A 23,395-nucleotide genomic window follows, 5' to 3' on the forward strand; every position below is an offset into this window, starting at 1 on the left:
TACCATTCTTTGGGTTTTTTAATTTTAAATCTTTGAAAAAGCTTAACATCTGTTTGAAAAATGCTTTTTGTGACTCATTGCCTTCATAGGCTCTTTTATATTCATAACTATTTCTCAAATTAGATGTATTCAAAGAATCGAACAAATTATTCATCATCATTAAAAAGTTAGCCGTTTCTCTGCCGGATTCTTCAATTTCATTGTTATCTACATACGTAAGAATGCCACTTGCAACGGATTTGCTAAGAAGTTGTGTTGCATAGCAAACCTTCATTTTTTCGAAGTTTGTTGGTTTGATATGGCTGTTGTTAAGTTTAGGTGCAAGCCTTAAACTCTTTTTTATATCCTGATTAAAAAACTGTACAATGTGATCGTATTTTGCTATAGAATTTTCGAAGTGAAAATCATATTGCATCAGGTTATTTCGCACGTTTTTTATTAGATGCGGTGCATCAAAGATGTAATAAATTTTTCTGTTATTTATAAAAAAATAAGGTTTTTCAATTGAAACAGATCTTTGTTTGGCAGCTTTCCATAAATCAGACCCTTGATCGGACACAAAAATACGAACGATAAGACCAATCTCGAACAACTTTTGTAGTACTTTATCAACCCATTTATTTATTTCATCATAGTTTCGACATTCTGAAATTAATGCGTATGATATAGGCTGTTTCCAGTTCACAAATATACCACGAACCATTATTACTAACGCATTTTTAGCGGGCTCAGGAGACTGCAATCCTTCAATTTCGTGGAATCCGGTAATTTTGTCTTCTTTAATATTATAGAATAGATTTGCTTTTAATGACATAGCATCAATCATAACTGAACAATGTTTTTTTATATCTTTCATTTGTGCAACTTTGAATTTAAGAACAGACATAGCTCTTTCATTAATTTCGGTTGTAATTGGAAAAGAATGATTATACAATGTTGAAGGACAGGGAAGACATAACGCACTTTGCAAAAACCGGTATGCTTGTGGGCTGATGTAGTATAAATTTAAGCAGTAAATAATGTAGTCCTTATCGTATCGATTTCCTTTTCCATGTTGTTTTAGTTTACTTTGTGCTTTTATCAGGAGAGCTAGTTTGTCAGCAAAAATTTATCGCAAAGTCGATGGAAAGTATTTTCTTCAGCTTTTTGTGTTTTATTTTCAGTTTCGTGTAATTTTATCTTCTTTCTGCATTGGCGGAGTTCAGCCTTTAATTTTCTTTTCCTTGGACTGTTGCTAGAGAGACTCGTTGAGGTTTGAGCAACGGCTTCATTCGTTGTATTTTGAGTCTGTGTACAATTTGCATCTCCTACCAACGGAGCAGTTTCAGTTTCTTTGTCTTTTTTTAGAGAGTCCCCTTGAACGGTAGGACTGACCAAGCTTGGCAGCATCAACAATGGTAGGGCATTCTTTTTTAAAAGTTTTCGGTTTGACGATTGCAGTATATCCTCCAGATTAAAATGTTTTTCACAAACACGGTAGGAAGTAAAGTTAGGTTTGTTTTCCAAATCATCTCGACGGATCAGTTGCAGCCATTGAAGACGTCTGAAAAAAAGTCCTTTTATAGGCGAAAATATCTGCTATAGCTGAAGGTTAGTCCAATCCTTACTCAACACCGATTGATAGCCTAGTACAATTATCATGTAAAAGGTCCCATATGACAAAACTCCTTGGCCGGTAAAAAACTTCTTTTTAATTTTTTGGCCTTTATGATTGTCTCTTAATTTTCTGCACTTGACTTTTCATGTCATGTGAATATCATACTAATAATAAAAATGCGAAAGTTTGTAAAGATGTATGTTAATCTTTCACGCAAAAACTAATGAATGTATTTTGATGAAACTCAAACTTGACAGTATTATTATTTATACTTAAGTACATCAGGCTATCATAATAATTTATAATGATCTGTGCTTATTTAAATTCAGGCGGGCGAAGCCGTGGGCAAAAGCTAGTTTATACAATATAATTTACACTTTACATTAAATTTATTAATTTTATGTAGGATGAATATTAAAATTTCTTATTCTTATTACTTTTAAAAGCCTAATATCGTAGTGTCGGTCATTTTATAGTCTTACGTCTTACCTTTCTGAGTTTCCAGGTAATTTAAAAAAAGTTATCTCGGGGTGCGTTATTGAAGAATTGGTGCAACCAAGCACAGCACAATATATTCTACATGCCATATTAGATAGGTACTTGTACGTATTTTTATATACTAAAAGAAATCCCGCTTATTGTTAATAAAACTACGACATCCGCAGGAATGTAAAATTACTGAATCAGTGTCAGACACTATTGTCAAAAACCATAAATGACCGGTCATTTAATGTCAATTATTACGTACTCCTACCAAATAATTTATTTATTTAGGAACCTAATTTTTATGCAATTTTAAAAGAAGGAACGTTTTATTTTGTTTGGTTACGAGAGAATAAGACGGCAACAAAGTCGACATGTGCGGCCATACAATATTCCCTTTTCGCCTATAATGCACGTGAGGGGGTGCGGGGTTATTGCGAAGGGAAAGAAAGAGAACAAATAAATAATTACAAACCACTTTTTTGTTTCAATTAAGAAGTTAAGTATAGACTTTTATCTGTGATTGATAATGTAAGAAAAAACTTTAAAAAGTACTAAAATATCACTGTAATTAAACTGACTGAAAATGACCATATTTGACTTTAACTGACATTTTTGACTAGTTTTTGACCAACTTGACCGTAAATGACGGTCAGTCAATTTCAATCACTTTAGTCATTTTCAACTCTAGGCCATCGACATCCGTTCGTTACTGCGGCACATTTGATTCGCGACACCCCCGACTTTTGCATGTCGAGCGCATACCGAGATTTGAATTTCGAAGGAAAGCTCGCGTTTCGTCTGTATATATGAAGTTACAATACTGTATGATAGTATTACCGTGTCGGTACTATTGAAAAAATGTTTTTTTTTATGTGACAGGAGGCAAACGAGCAGACGGATCACCTGATAGTAAGTGATTACCGTCGCCCATAGACATCCGTAGTCCCAGGGGCGTAACAGGTGCGGTGTGTTTTTGTAAAATTCTTAAAAAGAGAAAAAAAATATTTGACTTAATAAAATACTAAAGACTTTAACTTTGGGTGTCACGAACTATTTGACGCTGACTGTACGCTGATTTCCAGCGGATTTCTTCATATAAAACGGAAATTTCCTCAAAATCTATTATTAAGGTCTAAACAAAGAAGTGACCCTTCTAAAACCATATTTATTATGCGCCTTTTAATAAAAGCTGATCCAACATGGCCGACGCAAAAAATATGCTCATAAAACGTCGTTTGTGATGCCAGTTTTACGCATTTTATGGGTTTGGAGTACCGGTGTATCGTCAGCATAGCAGAATATAAATATTTTGTTGAAATATGGCAGCTTTTTAACAACAAATGGTGCTACCGTTCAGCTAGATTATAGATACGATGTAGCATGTGTAATTAAAACTTCAAAAATTATAGAATGTTTGTCTAAGAGTAGGCGCACACCGTTGATTTTTAGTTGGCCAATAGTTGTGCCCGATTTCAAATTGTATGAAGAATCGGCCAAATCGAATCGGCGTAGTGTGCGCACTCCCATACATGCCCATACTGATCAACTGCCCGACTAAACTATCGGCCGACGAAAAATCAACGGTGTGCGCCTACTTTTGGAATTTACGTGATATTTTTGTATATTGAGCCGTGTGATTCCAGCACCAGACCTACCCACCGCTGCAACTCCCGTGTATCCAGGATCTACAGCTTGACCGCCAATAACCCAACCAGTGAAGGTCAAGTTTGTCCCGGGGGAAAGTTAAACTGTCATTGGACCCGCAACGAAATTAATCTGAAGAACATAGGAGTTCGAAGTTAAGGTTCGACTTCCGCGAGTTGCGAACTTGCGGTAGAGTAGAATAGAACCACCATATTCTTCCCGAGGATGTCGTATGCGACTAAGGGACAAAATACGCGACCATCAGGCCTCCCCAACCCGTCTGGCCAGCGTGGGGAGTGTAGACCAAATCCTCCATTTGCCTCTGGTAAATTAAATATGGTCGCTTAGTGCTATGGAAAAGACTATGAACAAGCAATATACTACGACGCATGACGCTTCAGTCTACGACACTCACTACGATGCTACGAAAAAGTTTATCTTCTACGAAAATACGTGACGTCATTCGTAGTCGCTACGATGACTGAAGATTTTCTTGCGAGTTTTCTAAATTGAATTACATTTTGGTAATAATGTTTGAGTGTGTAGTCATTTTAAGATAAGGAGCCACGATAACCGAACGGTGAAGGGATCAGACTAGCCGACTCGTGATGGGTTCAACTCCCGCCGCCACTCGCCTATTGTGGTGAACTCATTCGTAACACAAGCATATTTAGGTAACCACGAGGGTTTAATTAGTATCTACAAATTGTTATTATTAAAAAAAAAAGTGATCTGATCTGTGACAGGTCTCCTTTATGTTATAGCTGTGGTAGTTTTTTCAACAAAAACTATCAGTTTTCTATCATTTATAGGATAATGATAAGTTAGAAACGTTGTATAGAGGCCTGTGAGACTGCATCTGACACAAGGGACTCCAAAATCGATTATTCTCTTCCTATGGCGACAGACAGATTAGCTCTTCAAAAAATAAGCCCACACTGACCAAATTCAAATACATATCATCATAATTTCATAAAGCGACGTCGCTACTCGTCCACACGTATGGTATGAAGCATACATAATATAGGGCAAGGGACTAGATTGTGCCCAAATTATGACATATTGCTTGTAATGGGTACGACGCGACGGCAGGACTGTAGTCTAGGGGAGATTGTCCCTAACATTCACAGCAAATGCAGCACATTTACAGCGTTAATAAATATGCCTGAAAATTTCGACAGGTTTGCCAGTCTCTATAGTTCAGTTGGTCAGAGAATTTGGCGAGCGAGAGATTATGGGATCAAATCCTGGAAAGACAATTATTTTAAGCGAAAATTCATTTTCATTTTTTAGCATCTTACATTGTAGTATATCAATCAATATTATACCTACTTAATTAAAAAGCAGATGTGGAAGAAATCAGCAAAATAATAATCTGTTAAAGTTATCCGAGGAGTAACAAACATTTTTGGTATATTTTTCGCGAGTTAGCTAATATCAAAACTTCCGAAGCAACCGCTTAAATGAAAGTACTATTAATATTCGATATTGGACGTCTTTTGGCTGAAACGAACGAACGAACTATTTATTCATCACTTTAAAGAAAGTACTAAAAATATTTAGAACTGTATGAAAGTAATAATAAAATAACCAAACAATAGATGACAAATCGGAAAAAATCAAACTTCCGAAAGTAAGTCACTAAAAATCTTTGAACTATATCCCCTGGCCTACACTAAGATGGTGGTCGGACGACGATATGAGTAATTCACGTCAAACGACATCGCCTCGGACTTGTGAGTTCTGACATATCACTTTGGAGATTGAGTTCCCTGGGTACTATGTTCAAGTTCATGTCAATCTTAGATCGTATAAAAAAAACTCATTTATTTTTGCAAATAGGCTTTTAAAAAGCACTTTTACACGTCCCAGTATTAACCCTACCACTGCTTCGGGACAATAAATGGGCCAGTGCTGAGAAGAAGCAGCGCAAGAAACTCAGTCACATTGTTTCATCCACGAAGACGCGCCTTTCCATTCTTCCGCTAATGTTTGAGTGTTATCGGTACCCGCTAAATCATCCATGAGTGCACACGCACACTACAATAATGACGCTCGGATTGCTCGAATCAAACTCCCCGCACCCCGCGCGACCTCGACCAAAAATTGGTGGGGCGCGTCTTCGTGGATGAAACGATCACATTACACAGGATAATATCTTTTTCACAATCTTCGTTCCTTACATGACTAACTCTCATATCTCAGTTTTGCCACTTTCTCAAAATTATTTTTTTTCAAGTTATTTTTAAAAACGTTAGCTACACACGTGTCTATAAGTTGAGAACCAATGTACATACAGATATGTTAGTTAGAGAAAATCGTAGACAATGGAAGCAGGAAAAAATTTGTAGTCCTAACTCAAATCGCCAAAAGACAGATAGGTTAGTCATGCGAGGGACGTCTTGCTCGATTTGTAAGTCTCTACAATCTTTTTAGCTAAAAAAGATGATAATGATGATTCTTCCCAGTTCTTCATCTCCACCGTTGCATTAAGTACAGTCAGCAAGTAGTTTCCGCCGGCCTACAGTCTACACACAGCTGAAGGCCGAAAGAAACCCCTGCCGATTGTACTTCGTCTTCTTTCTTCCAGATCTTCTTGATAGTTCTTTTCATCTTCTGCTTTGGAGCCCACAGGTAGACACATAAATAAATATTATAGTCTGGTCTGAGAGCACGTAGAATTTTGTCCAATGACCCCAAGCTACCCATCCTTATCGCTCGCACACTCACTGCGGGCGCTCGTCACACAGTCGCGACAGCAATATTATTACGCCCGAGCGATAAGGATGGGTAGCTTGGGGTCATTGGACAAAATTCTACGTGCTCATAGACCGGGCTTTAGACAACACCAATCTTTAAGATTATACAATGCGTATTTGTTTTATAAAACTATTTGCAAGACAGCAAAAGTTTATACTTTTGGCATTATGTTCGTAGATTACGTCATACGAGTATCTATTTTTTTTTTAATTTCTTTTACATGTTTACTATATTATGTGTTCTATTTAGGTACCTTTTACTCTAATTTTCAGCTTGGCTCAAAGGTGGACTGGAAAAGAATGCCACAAGGCATTAAGTTCACCTTTTATACTCTGTTACATTTAAGTTTTAAATAAATACATACATAATATCAGCGTACTAAAACTTATTTTTACACGTGTTTCACATATTTAGTAAATTGGACCAAGATACCATACTTTCCCCTACTAACAGACATTAACACACTACATTGACCTCCACTGGTTGGGTTATTGGCGGTCAAGCTGTAGATCCTGGCTACACAGGAGTTGCAGCGGTGGGAACGAGAGGTGGGAATAGTCCCGTTACTAACACACATTGAAAACTATGAAAAATCCACTTACTTGAGTCCAGCTACAATTTCCATGGCCCCGTTGAAGTTCCCGATATTCCAACAGGTCAGGGCGACCCTCAGTACGCAGGCGAGGGCTGCCTTCCTCTCCTCAAGGGATCCCTGGTTGAGGACCAGCTCCGTCACCCAGGCTGACACCTGCAGACAAAGAGAAAGACAAGAAATAAAGCCCGGTGCTCACAGCACGTAGAATTTTGTCCAATGACCCCAAGCTACCCATCCTTATCGCTCGCGCGTAATTATGTTGCTGTCGCGTTTGCACACTTACTGCGGGCGCCCGTCGCACAGTCGCGATAAGGATGAGTAGCTTGGGGTCATTGGACAAAATTCTACGTGCTCGCAGACCAGACTATAGCTATTTCTAAAACAACCGGGTCCGCGTTCCAAAATCCTCAGTGCCTGGGCGAAAGTTTTACAACCAGTTTCAAATCGAGGGGGATAGCCCCCTCGATTTAACCCTCGACCCCTCGACAGAACATTGCTGCCCCATCGGCCGTCAGTCATCGGAGGTCACGTACCGGAAAGCACAGCGTGGAACGTCCATCCACAAGGTTGACAGTCGATCTTATAAAGATAGCAGGAAGGCGCTGGATGCAAGCCGCTACCAATGGCTCAAGGAAATCATTGGGGGAATCCTGTGGCTGAAATGATGACTGTTTAAGGATTCGGCAGACCAAACGCGGGGCAGTAGCAGCGCAGTTTCTGACCCACGTTTGGTCTGTGGCAGCCTTAAAAGAATGTGCGAAGGAATTTCACAATCTAATTCCACCAGCCCCCTTCCATCACCAGGTTAGTGTACAATGAAGAATGTTCACTAATTTTGTTTTTTAGCTTTCTGTATTCTCTGTTAAAAATAAAAAATACACGTGAAAGAATTATTTCGATACGTCAATTAGTTTCCAAGATATTGAATTTTAAAAGTGCGGGCGGCGGCCGGCCCGCCATTTTATGCGCGTGACGTCATATTACAACGACTGGCTCATATTTGTATGGGTGGAATCTTGCAAACTGAATTAAGACCCACTTCCAGGCAACCGATTAAGCTGAAATTTCGCAAACACATGTGATTTGGATGACCATGCAATATTATGATGACATGGAGCTGATCTGATGATGGAGCTGGAAGGTGGCCATAGGAACTCTATAATAAAACGACTTAAATGCATCGAGTTTGGGCTCGTTCGTTTTGTATTGATGAGTATTTTAATTCTATATAGTAATCGGGGTCTAATGATGGAGCTGGAAGGTAATTCGCAATAAAACGACACAATCGCATCAAGTTTGGATTTGGTTCAATTTTAATTTCTGTGATGGGTCTGGGTGTTAATATGTATAATAAGTTTGTATTTACAAAAAAAAATTATTTAAGTATGTTTATATCCGTTTTCTAGTGAGCGGACGCTGTGAATGTACGTCACACGGGGTCACGTGACCGTCGGCGGGACTCAATATTTAAGCGAACTTTGAATGCCTATAAAATCATAACTACTGGGTATTTTTGAATGAAATAAAAACTAATGTATTTGTAAATGTAAAAGCTTAACTGTAACATAGGTTTCAAGTGATTTTGCATACCTAGTAACATTCTCAATTTTTGTTTTTACTTCTATAAAAAATGTTTAAATTGAAACAGAATCGCGCCGTAAGGCAAAAATACTTTATTTTTCAGAACAAGGCATTATGTTTAGACTGGAATGTACAACAATGCCAGCGTTATAACAAGCACGAGAAGCTTTGTTTCGTAGTTACCTTCTTTGTTTTGGAAAACACGAGGTAATCTTGTGGGAGGGGTTTTATTCATATTTTTAGGGTATCGTACTTATGGGCTCTTTCCCATTAAGACATCCCGTTTTTTGCAGGATCCCGTATACTTAGTATAAACAGTATAATAAACGTGTTTTAATATTTACGTCACATGAACATCCCATTTGCAGTGTCCCGCAAAAAAAACGATCCGCTCGAATTTCGTATTCGGTTTTATCATTGAACTGGACCAGTACCTAAATAACAGTATCCAGTTTTAATAGTGTTTCCACCAGCAGCTTCCTATTTAATTTTGTTACAAAAATATAGTACATTACTGGATGTCTTAAGGTTCGGCCAAACCAACGCGATCACACGCGATCATCCGGCGTGCAGCGATGGCGATCAGTGCATTTAAGTCTGGTCATAGAAGTGTTTTCCCACCAGCAGCTTCCTATTTAATTTTGTTACAAACATACAGTACATTACTGGATGTCTTAAGGTTCGGCCAAACCAACGCGATCACACGCGATCAGCCGGCGACCAGACTTAAATGCATTGATCGCCATCGCTGCACGCCGGCTGATCGCGTGTGATCGCGTTGGTTTGGCCGAACCTTTATTAAACTGGATTGCCATAGGAAAGGGCCCTAAGGCTTTTTTGCCACGTTATAAAAAGCCTGTTTATCCGTTAGAAGTTTATGGACCCATCCAATCAATAAGTAGCTAAGTATGAAATATGGAAGAGTAAATAATATCGGAAACGATCGCTGCTTCCAAAAAGAATAGACAGGATATCCAATTTTGGCGCAACTCTCGAGTAATGAGATGTCTAAAAAGGTGGTAAGGTTTGTGCACACAGAGAGCGAAGATAACGGGACTATTCCCACCTCTCGTTCCCACTGCTGCAACTCCTGTGTAGCCAGGATCTACAGCTTGACCGCCAAACACCCAACCAGTGAAGGTCAAGTTTGTCACACAAAAAGAAGTTAGAAGAGAAGCTAGGTAGAAGAGAGCCTAGCTATCTATTTACGTCCACACCACACCACACGTTAATTCAAACTCTTCCTATGTTCTTCTGATTAATTTCGTCGCGGATCCAATGACAGATAACTTTCTCCCGGAACAAACTTGACCTTCACTGGTTGGGTTATTGGCGGTCAAGCTGTAGATCCTGGCTGCACAGGAGTTGCAGCGGTGGGAACGGGAGGTGGGAATTGTCCCGTAGACCGCAGTCACAAAGGTGACTGAGTTTCTTGCGCTGCTTCTTCTCAGCACCTGCCCACATACTCGTATTTGTCCCAAAGCAGTGTTATCTTACGCCCGTATTCACAAACATTACTATGAGGTCTCACAGTGTGCGTGGTCGCACAGGGTGACACGTGAACCATTCACAGAGCTCTATTCAACGTTGCGCGTTTGATTTGCTGCTTCAAAATCAAAATGAAAAATATTTATTCAATTTAGACCACAAGTGGCACTTATGAACGTCAAAATATAGTAAATAATAAAAAAGAAAAGGTAGCCCTTATGGTGCACTTTACATGTCTCCTTATCTTTTAGGCCCTACCAGCGCTTCGAGACAAACATATTATGGCAAACAAGTGCTTCACTTAAGCAAGCATCGTTTGTGAATACGGGCGTTAACTGTTTATAGTATAGCTAACAGTATACACAAGCTTTAGGGGTGGACGAGGGTAGGCGATGCGGACTCAATAACTGTGTAGAGAGTGTTTAGCCGAGACGGAGATCCGATACTGGCGCCGCATTAGTGATGTGACCGTATCGATGGAATATTGTCGATAAATACTTTTAACATTGATTTTATTAAATCGGTCCAGTAGTTTCGGAGCCTATTCAATACAAACAATCAAACCTTTTCTCTATTATATTAATAGTGTGTTCTGCCCGTGGTTCAGATAGAGCAGCCAGTCTTCTTCTTCTTGTCTTGTCGACAACAAACCTACCTAGCGTCAGCCCAAATCTCTGCTAAAAGTGACGTTGTTAGTCAGCATTCATTAAATCTTCCTGCGTCAGTATGTTTTAGATGCGGTCAAAGAAATACATATTATTTTTATCCAAGGCTCTTAAGTACGGAGCGAAGTTTTTACAAAATAACTCTCCTATTCTAATAATATGTATGTCTCAGTCATAGATTCTGTCTTTTGGTGTATAGGTACACAAAAGTTAAGTAGATACGAGGACAAACTTTGTTGTAGACATAAGACAAAAAAGAAAGGAATTTAAAAAAGTTACGGCACTATTTAGGCGGTAAGATTATGGTACATCCCTATTCCTAAATCACGAGTGACGTCACGCATGTCCTCACGGATAGCTTTCGACGGAGGCATCCTATAATTTGGTTTCCATGAGGTCAGCTCCTTCGCCCTAGGGCATCAAGGTCACCTATTACTCGTGCCTTCATTATCTATTGTATAGAATAACCTTGTCAAAGCGTTATTATTTACAGGAAATACAGGACTTTTTTAACCAAAAACTAGTATGGGACGTCCACCCACAAGGTGGACCGACGACCTCATAAAGGTAACAAGGAAGGCGCTGGATGCAGGCCGCTACCAACCGGGCGACGTGGAAGTCATTGGGGGAGGCCTACGTTCAGCAGTAGAAGTCCTGTGACTGAAATGATGATGATGATGATGATGATGAATGAATAGTGAATAAAAATTTCACGTTTTGCCTCTGGTATGCTTAATTGTCGCTGTTATTGGCTTCTTGTTAGAATAATTTCCAGTTTCTTATAGCGTTCAATATTGACCGCTTACACATTTTTATTCATTTTTGCAAAGGGGTTGCTCGATACTTCATAGGGGGATGAAATCAAAAAGGAAAAGTACCCCTTTGGGCTTACTCCCATCAGCGTTTCTGTTTATTTTTTCTTTTAACTGTTTTATATTATTTTTACAAAGTAGAGGTAATTAGTGTGGGAATTATTTAATCAAAACGAAGGCTCTGTAGTTAAAAAAAGCTGTTCTAACTAAATAACTGGCACGTCTATCCACGAGGGGGACAGATGAACTTGAGAGTGAATAGAATATAACTCATTTATTTGTTGCAATATTTTAACAAACTAGAGGAAAAAAAGTCCTAAGGCTAAGTCGTGATAGAGTAGGTTTACCAAGATAAACATCGTTTCTTTTATTAACAAACTAGTGGCCGCCCGCGACTTTGAACGCGTGGATCCCGTTTTACCCCCTTAGGGGTTGAATTTTGAAAATTCCCGTCTTAGTGAGCGCCTACGTTCTAAAAGGAACCTCCATGCAAAATTTGAGATTCCTAGCACTTGTTTTTTTTTATCCACTTCGAGGAAGCTCTTGGCCTGTATCTCACCTGATGGTAAGTGACGATCAGGCCGAAGGTGGAAGCGAGCTTCACCCAGAATCCTCAACCACGTAGTTTCTGATATTTCGTGATGAGTGAGTGAGTGAGTCAGTCAGTCAGTCGACCTGTCGCTTCTATAGATATAGGTAATCTTGGACCACCCACACATAACCTGTAATTTCTTTATTCGTTTATAAATGTAAAGCCATATTTCTCTGTTCTGGCGAACTTTATAACGTCGTTCAACAAAGGCGTGTTCCCCTAACTCAATGTGCCCTTAACTTTGTTTAAACTTTTTGATGGATGTGCTTCCTTGGCCTAGTGGCAAGATTCAAACCGGAAACAATGATTGTGACAAAAATATGTTAATGACAGACACGTGTCAAGATGTATTACCATACCATGAAGGTATGATCTTTTGCATGGGTGATAAGATCTTTTGCAAAGTATGATATTTTGTAAATGCGACTAACGACCGTATCCACAAAAATTACTATGAGTTCTTACAGTGCACAGGGTGACACACGAACCAATCACACAGTTCGATTTGCTGCTTCACTTAAGCAAGCATCGTTTGTGAATACGGGAACACATTCTCAAGACATTTTAACTACTTTTTATTCATAGAATACTAGCTTTTCGCCCGCGGCTTCGCCCACGTGGAACTTTGTCTGTCACAGAAAAACATTATCGCGCGCGTCCCTGTTTCAAAAACCAAGATAAAAACTATCCTATGTCCTTTCCCGGGACTCAAACTATTAGTACGAGAGCCCACGACCAAAACCATGTCTCATAGCAATACGGCAAAAACCCTATAAAATCGTTAGATTGTATGATTCTGAACCCGACTAGGTGTGTAGTAACGGTCGAAAGTGTAGCAACTGCGTGGGAGGCCATTTCTGCTGTGTCAAAAAAAAAAGACAGTCGGTATTATAGCAATACGTCTGATAGTGAAAATGTACATAGATTTTATAATTGTATTACGAAAAAGTTTGTTTTCAGACATTTTGCGCGTAGCATATAGCCTGAGCGCATTTTTGAAAATGTCAACAAATTTAGCCGACCTGTATCATAGCAATACGGATAAATTTTTTTTTCAACTTTTCGTATTGCTGCCATGATTACCAAAAACCTGTTTTCAGACACTTTAAGTGTAGCATATACTCCCAAAAACGAAAATAACGTTTCGGAGTCGCCTGGCCGACGCCTCTGTTAAATGTTTTTTTAAATTTACAGCCTTCATAGATATTCAAGAATCTCCCTTGTCTATTATATGTACGATGTTTATTTTACAGAAGAGGACGTTGAAGATCTCCCGAGCGACGTCGAGAGTGATTTCGAAGACGACGATTCCGAATCCGACAGCGATTGAATACGAGAATATTTTGTAACTTTGAATAAACCGTTTTTTTTTTTTCAACTAAATCCCAGTTTCCTTTTGTGCGATTTATTTCAGTCCTTCAACTTCAATGTTACGGTTTCGGGTAAATTCTTTGTTAATTATCATCTAATAAATTCAGGGTCGCAACGTATTCATTGGTTTGTAACAGAAAATTCAAGATGCCTCAATACGATTTTTAAATGATATCTGAGTATCGAAAAGTTGTCTGATAGAGAAGGTGCTACACTTAATTTGTCTGATATAATTTTTTTGCACATGTGGACAACTTATTTTATCATGTCCAACAATTTTCAGACATATTGCTATGATACCGATCGGTAAAATTTGTTAACATTTTCAAAACGGTCTCAAAATTTAATGCGTTCACATTTCCGTCTGAAAATTGTTTTGTTCGCATCAAATAACCAAAATTTACTAATAAAAAAGATTTTCAGACGTATTGCTATGAGACATTTTTTTTGTCTCATTTTTAATTTTTTTAAGTGATTTTACGGGTTTGCGCTACACCACTAACGTCTGAAAAATATGTTTCCGGTGTCTCAGAACTATCATTCAACTACAGTCTGCAAATCAGACATATTGCTATGATGCAGTTCGGTAAATTTTTTTGACAATTTTGAAAATTCGGTCAGATCAAACGCTACGCGGAAAATGTCTGATATTGGTATTTTCGAGTTCAGGATAATCGTATCTATCGATTTGATGCGGTTTTGGCCGTATTGCTATGAGACAAAAATTTTGGTCGTGGGCTCTCGTACTATATCTCTATGCCAAAATTCATCAAAATCGGTTCTGTGGTTTAGGCGTGAAAGCAAGACAGACAGACAGAGTTACTTTCGCATTAATAATATTAGTATACAGGGTGTTTCTTGTAAGGTGTCAAGCCGAAGGCAGGTGATAGGTGAGGACTAGATCTATCGATTTCACCCCCATGTATGTTCAACGATTTTTCGTAGTTTAGAAGTTATCGTTAATTTTGTGATTTTTTCAAATTTCATGACCTAGTGGCTTAATTTTTTTTTATCTTTTTTTTTGGGTTGACTTTTCTCAGATTTCTTTTTGTTGACAGATTCCCTATTAGTTGCAGATATTTGAAAAAAATAATCATCTTCCTATCTTTGATGCAAGATACAAAATTTTTGCTAGAAACATAAAAAATATGCTTTTAGCAGAACATTCTAAAATTTTCAATTGAAATGTATGAGAAAAAAAAGAATTTCCATAGGTCCAAAATAATTTTAAAAACTGCGCAGTTTTCTAAACTTTCATAATAACACAAAAAAACATGTACTTAATAGGCCATTATTTTCTGTAATCGCTCCACTAAAGTGGTAAGTCGGAGATTCCGTTACATGTTTTTGACTTTCTTAGGACTTAGTAATATTTGCAATCCCCTAAGTTTACGTTATGTAGAACACATTTAGAGACAATAACTGAAAAGTTTTTTTTATCCACAACGTGGAAGCTCTTGCTCTTCATGTGGTATACAAAAGGGAATATGAAAATTTTGATGATACTTAAACCATATTAGAATGCAAGAAGCTTTTGTAAATATACGAATAATTGTTTTGCGTCGTTGTCGAATGTGCATTCGGGTCAGCGACGGACATTTACTTTAAATTAAATCATTACACCCTTTTTTGCTCTCTCTCTCTCTCTCTCTCTCACACAGACACACACACACGCACACACACACACACACACACACACACACACACACACACACACACACACACACACACACACACACACACACACTCACACACAAACTCTTTCTCTTTCCTTTCACACTCTAATAGGTAGGTATATCAAATTTAATCGTAAAGTAACAATCACCACTGTGGTCTAGTGGTAACACTACCTATTTAGGACAGCCAATTCCTCTGTGGTTTAGGATTCCGGGTGAAGCTCGCTGATCATCCAGCAGTTTCCAATTTTCCATCAGGTCAGATGAAGGGCAAGAGCTTCCTCGTTGTGGATAAAAAATGTTCTGTTCAGTTATTGTCTCTAAACGTGTTCTACGTAACGTACACTTAGTGGATTGCAAACATTAGTTAGTCCTAAGAAAGTCAAAAACATGTAACGGAATCTCCGACTTACTACTTTAGTAGAGCGATTACAGAAAATAATAGCCTATTAAGTACATGTTTTTTTGTGTTATTATGAAAGTTCAGAAAACTGCGCAGTTTTTAAAGTTATTTTGGACCTATGAAAATTCTTTTTTTTTCTCATACATTTCAGTTGAAAATTTTAGAATGTTCTGCTAAAAGCATATTTTTTATGTTTCTAGCAAAAATTTTGTATCTTGCATCAAAGATAGGAAGGTGATTATTTTTTTCAAATATCTGCAACTAATAGGGAATCTGTCAAAAAATAGAAATCTGAGAAACGTCAACCCAAAAAAATGATAAAAAAAATTAAGCCACTAGGTCATGAATTTTGAAAAAATCACAAAATTAACGATAACTTCTAAACTACGAAAAATCGTAGAACATACATGGGGGTGAAATCGATAGGTCTAGTCCTCACCTATCACCTGCCTTCGGCTTGACACCTTACAAGAAACACCCTGTATAATTATGTAGATACACCTAAAAATTTAGTAAATCAAAAGGAGCACGTTGTATACCTAGTTAGTACCTAAAGTTTCTCTTCAGCAGTGCCTTACAAGGTACCTTCATGAGCTCTGTCCGAAAATCGCTTATTTTTACTGCGTGCCCTTCGGCTAGGGATTACAATGTTTCGAAATCGACGCAGAATTGATGACACAATTACAAACCCTTCTCCTGTAGGGCGACAAGGGTATTTGAGGTTTTGAGTGAGGATAATAATTTCGTCAATTGGGATTATTTATTTGGAAGAGGAAAGATTTTGAGAATAACATCTGCTCGTCCTATTTTCTAGGCTAGTTAGCATCACTTCAAATTCTAACGCCCGTATTCACAAACATTACTATGAGGTCTCACAGGGCGCGTGAACGCACAGGGTCACATACGAATCAATCACAGAGCTCTATTCAACGCTGTGCTGCTTCTTTTAAGCAAGCATGGTTTGTGAATACGGGCGTATGTCACGATTTCTTCCAACTTCAGTCAATAATAGATTTTTAAGTAGTTCTGAAATCAATAAGTAGTCAGTTGGATTCGCGATATTAGGTACTTAATTAAATAAATAAAAACTGTCCTTGGACATTTTACACTGCGCCTCTAGTCCCAAAATAAGCAAAGTTTGTATGTACTATGAGTGAGTAGGCCACTACTACTTTTTATGAGAATGTTTAGAGAAATTTTCAACCAAGTTTGAAGTTTGTTTTGGAAATATTGATCAGCTACCGTCTTGTCTAAAAATCACATTATTTTCGAACAAAATAGCCTGTCTATCGGTTAGTACAAGTCTTTGATTATAAGTACTTCATAGAGGTCCACAAAAGGCCACAGACTCGCCCGAAGCGTCGCCTCAGCAAATGTTTGCTCCATTTTAAATTAAACGTTTGTTTGCCCACGCTTTCTTTCTTCTGTTTGTTTTGGAGTGTAATGACAGTTTTTAGTTGTGTTTGCGAGCGGTCAATTTGGACGGGGTGATTTTTTAAAACTGTTTTTTTATCTAGAAATGCGGTGATGATTTTACTGGCTCACTGTTTGTCAATATTGACAAAAAAGTGTTTTATTGTACAAACTTAGTCAGTTAGTTTGGTCATAAATAACTTGAAAAAATCAAACTGCCTAAGGCGGGAATCGAACCTACGACCTTTCGCTTGCCGGGCGACTGCTCTTCCAACTGAGCTACTTCTAGACAATGGATCCAGTCGAAATTTTCAAGTGTTACGCTATTTTGCGTTTGAGTTAGTTTGGTCACCCTATTTTAGGCCCAAAAAGGGATCTGTCCCATCTATGTAATCGGATCATAGGCAACGTATTTGCATATAATATGACGGTATTTTACATATAACAGATATTTCGTAGGCTGGTACAGACTGGAACCCTCGAAACATGTTTTTTTCAATATAGTATTTTTTTTAAGTGCCTAGGCACAGCTAGCTAGACTTTAGATCGTCAAATTCTGAAAGACTTTTGAAATAATAATTTAACTGTTGAATGTTATAACTCATTATTCACGCTTAAATTATAACCGTAAACTTCTACGAATAAACTAAATTTAACCGAAACTAACATAACTGAATTCATACAAAATTAACACAATCATGTTACGAACAATTCGTTTAATTAACGCTAACGATTTCAGTAGAGCCTTTGACAATGTCGTTCGCACGGGAATTGAAGTAATGGATGTAAACATTATTCGGTATAGCGCCTGCAAATTCGACCACCGTTATAGAAAGGTCGTGCTTAAATTTTATAAGGTAATAAAAGTGCTCCGTGCAGGGGTCCTCCAAGGAAGCATCATGGGACCAATTTTATTCCTACTTTTAGAGAATAGACGCACGTGAAAGTTTTTGAGACTATGCAAAGCAGGGTTTTCGTAAGTTAAATGTTTAACCGACTTCAAAAAAGGAGGAGGTTCCAAAGAACCCATTCGACTGTATGTATTTTTTTCCTATGTATGCTCACCGATTACTCGTCAATTGTGGACCGATTTTCAAAATTTGGGGAAAAACATAGGGTGGGTGGTTTTTATCCCAGGTTTTAGAAGGAGTACGCGCCTTGATAGTAATTTCGGGGCAAAGCCGCGATCAAAAGCTAGTCTGATATCATAGTAAATCTATCGCAAACATCTCAATTCTGACGAACTTACAGAGTTCATTTACCAATTTTGTTTTCAAATTACGTTCAAACTCAAGGTTCTATTACAAACTGTTTTCTTCTGGCTCCTGAAACAACTCGAATTACAGCGTTCTTTGTTATTTCAATAAACTCCTGCATAAAATCAGTTTTGGAGAAGTTACTCACTACAAAGTTTGTATTATTATTTAACAAGAAATGTAAGAGTATAACAGACCTTAGCATAACAGAGTAAACATTTTTGTAACTCATGCCTATTGCCCGTGGTTTTGCCTTGCTTACTCGTGTTCTCATTTGAAAATCCCATGATCAAACTATCCCAAGTTTTTCCATGGTTATTCAACTATCTCAATCAATCAATCAATCAATCAATAAGTCAATACTAAATTTAATCCAAATCCAGTCAGTAGTTTTTGCGTGATAAAGTTAGAAACATCCATTATCACAAATTTTCACCACGAGCCGGAAGACCAGGACCGGTCTTTGTGGAAATCCTTGGGGGAGGCCTTTGTCTATCAGTACCTTTGTCTTTCGGCTGAAACGAACGAACGAAGATAGGAAGTTGTAAGTAGGATTGAACAATAACTCAATTCAGCAGAATCAAGTAATGAATGAAGACGTTGATTTGGCAGCTTCCCCCCTTTTACTTGTCGTTTCACCGTGCTTTCAGCAATCAAAATAATCTCAAGGATTGGCCAATTCACGCTCTCGAATTATACGGATCTATCTAACCACAGTGTAAGTTAAGTGCAGTAAAACATCTTCTAGACTACCATTATTGAACGATTCCACTTCAACTTTACATTAACGTTTTTCAAAATATTTTTTTTTATTAGTATATCGTGAGTAAAGTTCTAACATTGTGAGTAATTCTTTGACGGTTTTAACATTTTGATGCCATTGGATGACGAAAGACCGCGTGTTTTTTGTGAAAAATGCACATTTTTGACTTACGCACTGTTAGAACTTCATTGATTTTCATGGCCTTCGTATTTATGGGGCATTTGCCTTTCTGGGTCGGGACAACATTATTATTAGGTGCTAAGAAGAAGTGGCGGAAAATACACAGAGGAGTTCATTATCATAAACCTGTAGCTTCTGTCACCTTTTTGTACTGTGGTTCTACGCCCCGACGCCCCTCGGAGGCGAACGCAAAAACAGGTGGTGTGCTATAAAATTCATTTCTACCCACTTCCGAGACTTAATTGGCCATTGGAAAACAATTATTCCTGCTTTTATTAATACCAGAATGGGAGTAAAATGGCGAAGATGAGAAGCGATAATTTGAATTAGAATAAGGTTAAATATTGATAGGTAATTAGTTTTTCTCTCGGTTTAGACCTTATAAAGAAGCTCAAAGTTGCATAGCGAATGGACTATGGCCTATGAATTATGGAGATATAGAGGCATATGCTCGATGTTTCTTTACGAGATCGAATCAGAAATGAGGAGATCCGCAAACGCTCTAAAGTCGCTGACATAGCCCGACGGATTAGCAAGCTAAAGTGGCAATGGGCAGGGCACATAGTACGCAGATGGAGCAGCAAGGTTCTGGAGTGGACGTCACACAAGCGCAGTGTAGGGCGTCCACCCACAAGGTGGACCGACCTCATAAAGGTAGCAGGAAGGCGCTGGATGCAGTCCGCTACCAACCGGGCAATATGGAAATTTGAAGAGGCCTATGTTCATCAGTGGAAGTCTTGTAACTGAAATGATGATGATGATGACTAGTCGGAGAATTTATCTTTTCTTAAAGGTTTTAAACCTTTGTTTTTGTTTGTCATCTGTCATCCGCTTTGCAATGGAAGGAAGTCGAACCTTAATTTCGAACTCCTCCTATGTTCTTGTGATTAATTTCGTTGCGGGTCCAATGACAGTTTAACTTTCCCCCGGGACAAACTTGACCTTCATTGGTTGGGTTTTTGTGGCGGTCAAGCTATAGATCCTGGCTACACAGGAGTTGCAGTGGTGGGAACGAGAGGTGGGAATAGTAGACGGAGAATGTGGTAGACACTGGATGTTCACTGCGGAATATAGGCCTCCCCTAAGGATTTCCACAACGACCGGAGGTACGCTGCCCACATCCAAGTGAAGACACACGGGAAAAACAAAGAATGTCAAAAAACTACAATTAAGAGAAAAACAGTTTTTAAAGGTAATTTGAAAGTCCATATTTCTTTCATTTTAGACTCTTTTATGTGAAATATTGAAACAACTTATTACTGTGTTAACAAATGCTTTGTCTGTACTTCTAAAACTCGATTTGTTTAAATAAGTTTTAAGTTATGGTCCATAACATAACCGTTTCTTGTCTTGAACAAACAAACACAAATTGAACTATTACAGTTGACTACGATGATTTTACCCAATTCTGATTTTTGAAATATAATGTTTCCCTAAAAAGCTAACAGATGGCATTAAAAAGTCCGTTTCACAAAAAAGGTGACATTCATTGTTTTTCCCGTGTGGTCTTCAAGTGCTTTCACAAGCTTCACCAGATCGTATTCACCTAGTGTGAGGCTTACCTACACTGCATCTTCCATTGTATACCTTCTTCTTCTTTTCGTGTTGACAACAAACCTACACAGTGTCAGCCCAAAACTCCGCCACAAAAGTGGCATTGTCAGCAGCCGGCTTTTACCCGTGGTCCCCCCAACATGTCCCCACCTAGGTGACATGCAATGTTTGCCACTTAGTGCGGTGGGACCATGGTTAAAATAAATTACCCGTAAACCCACTGGCAAACACTGTTCAGAACGGTGGGACAACGGGTAAAAAAAATTACCCGTGGACGCACCAGGGGGACATGTTGGGGGGACCACGGGTAAAAGCCGTCAGCAGCACTCATCAAATCCTCCTGAGTGCAGTTGTTGGGTGCACTCAGGAGGATTTGATGAGAGGATGCAGTAAGCCTTCCCGTAGAGCGACTTCTTTGCTCGGGTCCTCCCCGTGAGCAGCGGCAGAAGCCGTGAAACGAACTACTGCACCACGATGACAAACCGAAGTTGAAAACTTTATTATAATGCTTAAAGCATCAGGTTATAAACGTTTTTGGCCGAATCTTGCGAAATACTTAGTCAAAATCAACACGGATAATCCGCTTTGCGTAATAGAACAAATTTCCATGCATTAAAATATTTTGAGCTTCCCCACGAAATTGATCCTTAATTCGTTGGTTTAGGACTCAAAATATAAGAGCTTATGGAAGACACTTCAAACACCGTTATAGAAGATATGACATGCTAATTTTCTATTCAACGAGGCGAATTTGATGATCGATTTAAAACAGAGCATTAGGGATGTCAAGGTTATCGATAATGGAAAATATCGATTGCTTTATACCCATTCATCATCTGGTAAGAGCACTTCCCTATTTGATTTACCAGGGGAAAATGGAGGATGTGTCCTTCATCCCTCTCACTCCAATAATAATTAGCGACGTATAAAAAGATATAGGAATATAAAGACAACTAAGTATGAGCAGACCTGATCATCTCCGCGAGTTTACGAAAACAAAACACGCACGATGGCCCACCTACAGGATACTATTCGACAAGGCCTCACATACGAGCGAACATTGACTCACGCACGCGTATTCTTGTGTATGATGGAAGAAAATAAAGAAAATGGTGTACTAAATACTGTGCAGTATTTAACTGCCTAAATAATAATAAAAACACAGAATGCACTTTTTTAAGTTGCCTCAAGACACTTGAGAGGTAAATAAGTAGTTAATATTATTCATGCTAAATCATGTATTTCCTTCGCCATTTTCCGCAGTTTGGCACCTCACGTCACATCATTTTACCGAAGTCAGCCCTATAGCTTCGGCGCAGTGCCGATCACTGACGTTTGTCAACAAAGTGGTGCTTGACTCTTGAGACAGGCTAAATTACACCATATTGTTAATGACATTGAGCATACATTTTTTAATATCTTCGCGAAGTAAAACTTCTGTACGTAGTACTTATTATTATTCTGTGGTATGAGTCAGACACAAGACACAGTCACCCACAAGGTGGACCGACGACATCATAAATACCGACGACTCATGTGTGATTATGAAATTCGAAATCCAAATTCGAACGGTTTGGTTCGGTTCGTAATTTTTTTAATAATATATTTTTTTTTATAATTTTCTTTCTTTCTTACTAATTTGTCTGTTTGAACTCTGACTCATCATCATCATCATCATTTCAGCCATAGGTCGTCCACTGCTGAACATAGGCTTTCCATGTTGATCGATTGGTAGTGGCCTGCGTCCAGCGCTTCCCTGCTACCTTTCATAGTCATAGTCATAGTCATATATGTTTATTGCATCATGTTGGTACATTTGGATCTTAAATATTAATACAGAGTCCCGAAACATGGCCCTGTAAGGGCATTGCAACATTATAGGTACATACAATATTAAAATCTAAATTATCAAAATAACAATATTACAGACAATTGCTTAGGTATATTTATTTATTTATCTAGATTTGAGATCAAAGAATTCTTTTAACGTGTAGAAACATTTACTTAGTAGCCATTCTTTTAATTTTTTACAAAACAAATTATCTTTTTCAATGCCTTTTATTTCCTTAGGTATCATGTTATATATTTTTATTGACATATGATAGGTTCCTGAGCTAACTAGATGTAATTTAGTGAAAGGTGGAACTAGTCTATTTCTATGTCTAAGGTTTCTTTCCTGAGGATAGAGATCTTTGGCTTGGGAATATTCATGACAATTTTTTCTGACAAGTTTACATATTTCTATAACATACAAAGAGGCGAGTGTAAGAATGTTAAGTTTTATGAAGTGAGGTCTGCAACTTTCCATATCTGTAATGTTAACGAGTATTCTAATACATCTTTTTTGCAATATAAATAATTGATTTACTTCTGTACTATTACCCCAAAGAATGATTCCGTAATTTAACCAAGAATGAGCATATGCATAATAGGCGCTGGTTGCAGTTTTTAAATCTGTACATTTTTTTAATTCATATAGTGCATAAGTAAATTTCGATAGTTTAGCGGCTATTTTCTCTACATGTGGTTTCCAATTAACATTTGTATCTATTTCTATCC

At 38.1% G+C, this 23,395-nt stretch overlaps 1 protein-coding gene across 1 annotated transcript in view; it reads right to left on the minus strand.

Moving 5' to 3' along the window:
- LOC135085891 (1-phosphatidylinositol 4,5-bisphosphate phosphodiesterase epsilon-1-like) overlaps positions 1-23,395 on the minus strand; it is a 136,418-nt gene that overhangs the window by 85,912 nt on the left and 27,111 nt on the right. Inside the window, exon 4 of the mRNA XM_063980676.1 lies at positions 7,090-7,235. Within this exon, the coding sequence (XP_063836746.1) occupies positions 7,090-7,235 (146 nt within the window). The remainder of the gene's footprint in view (positions 1-7,089; positions 7,236-23,395) is intronic.

This window comes from Ostrinia nubilalis, chromosome 30, assembly GCF_963855985.1.
Source record: "Ostrinia nubilalis chromosome 30, ilOstNubi1.1, whole genome shotgun sequence".
Lineage (NCBI taxonomy): Eukaryota > Metazoa > Arthropoda > Insecta > Lepidoptera > Crambidae > Ostrinia > Ostrinia nubilalis.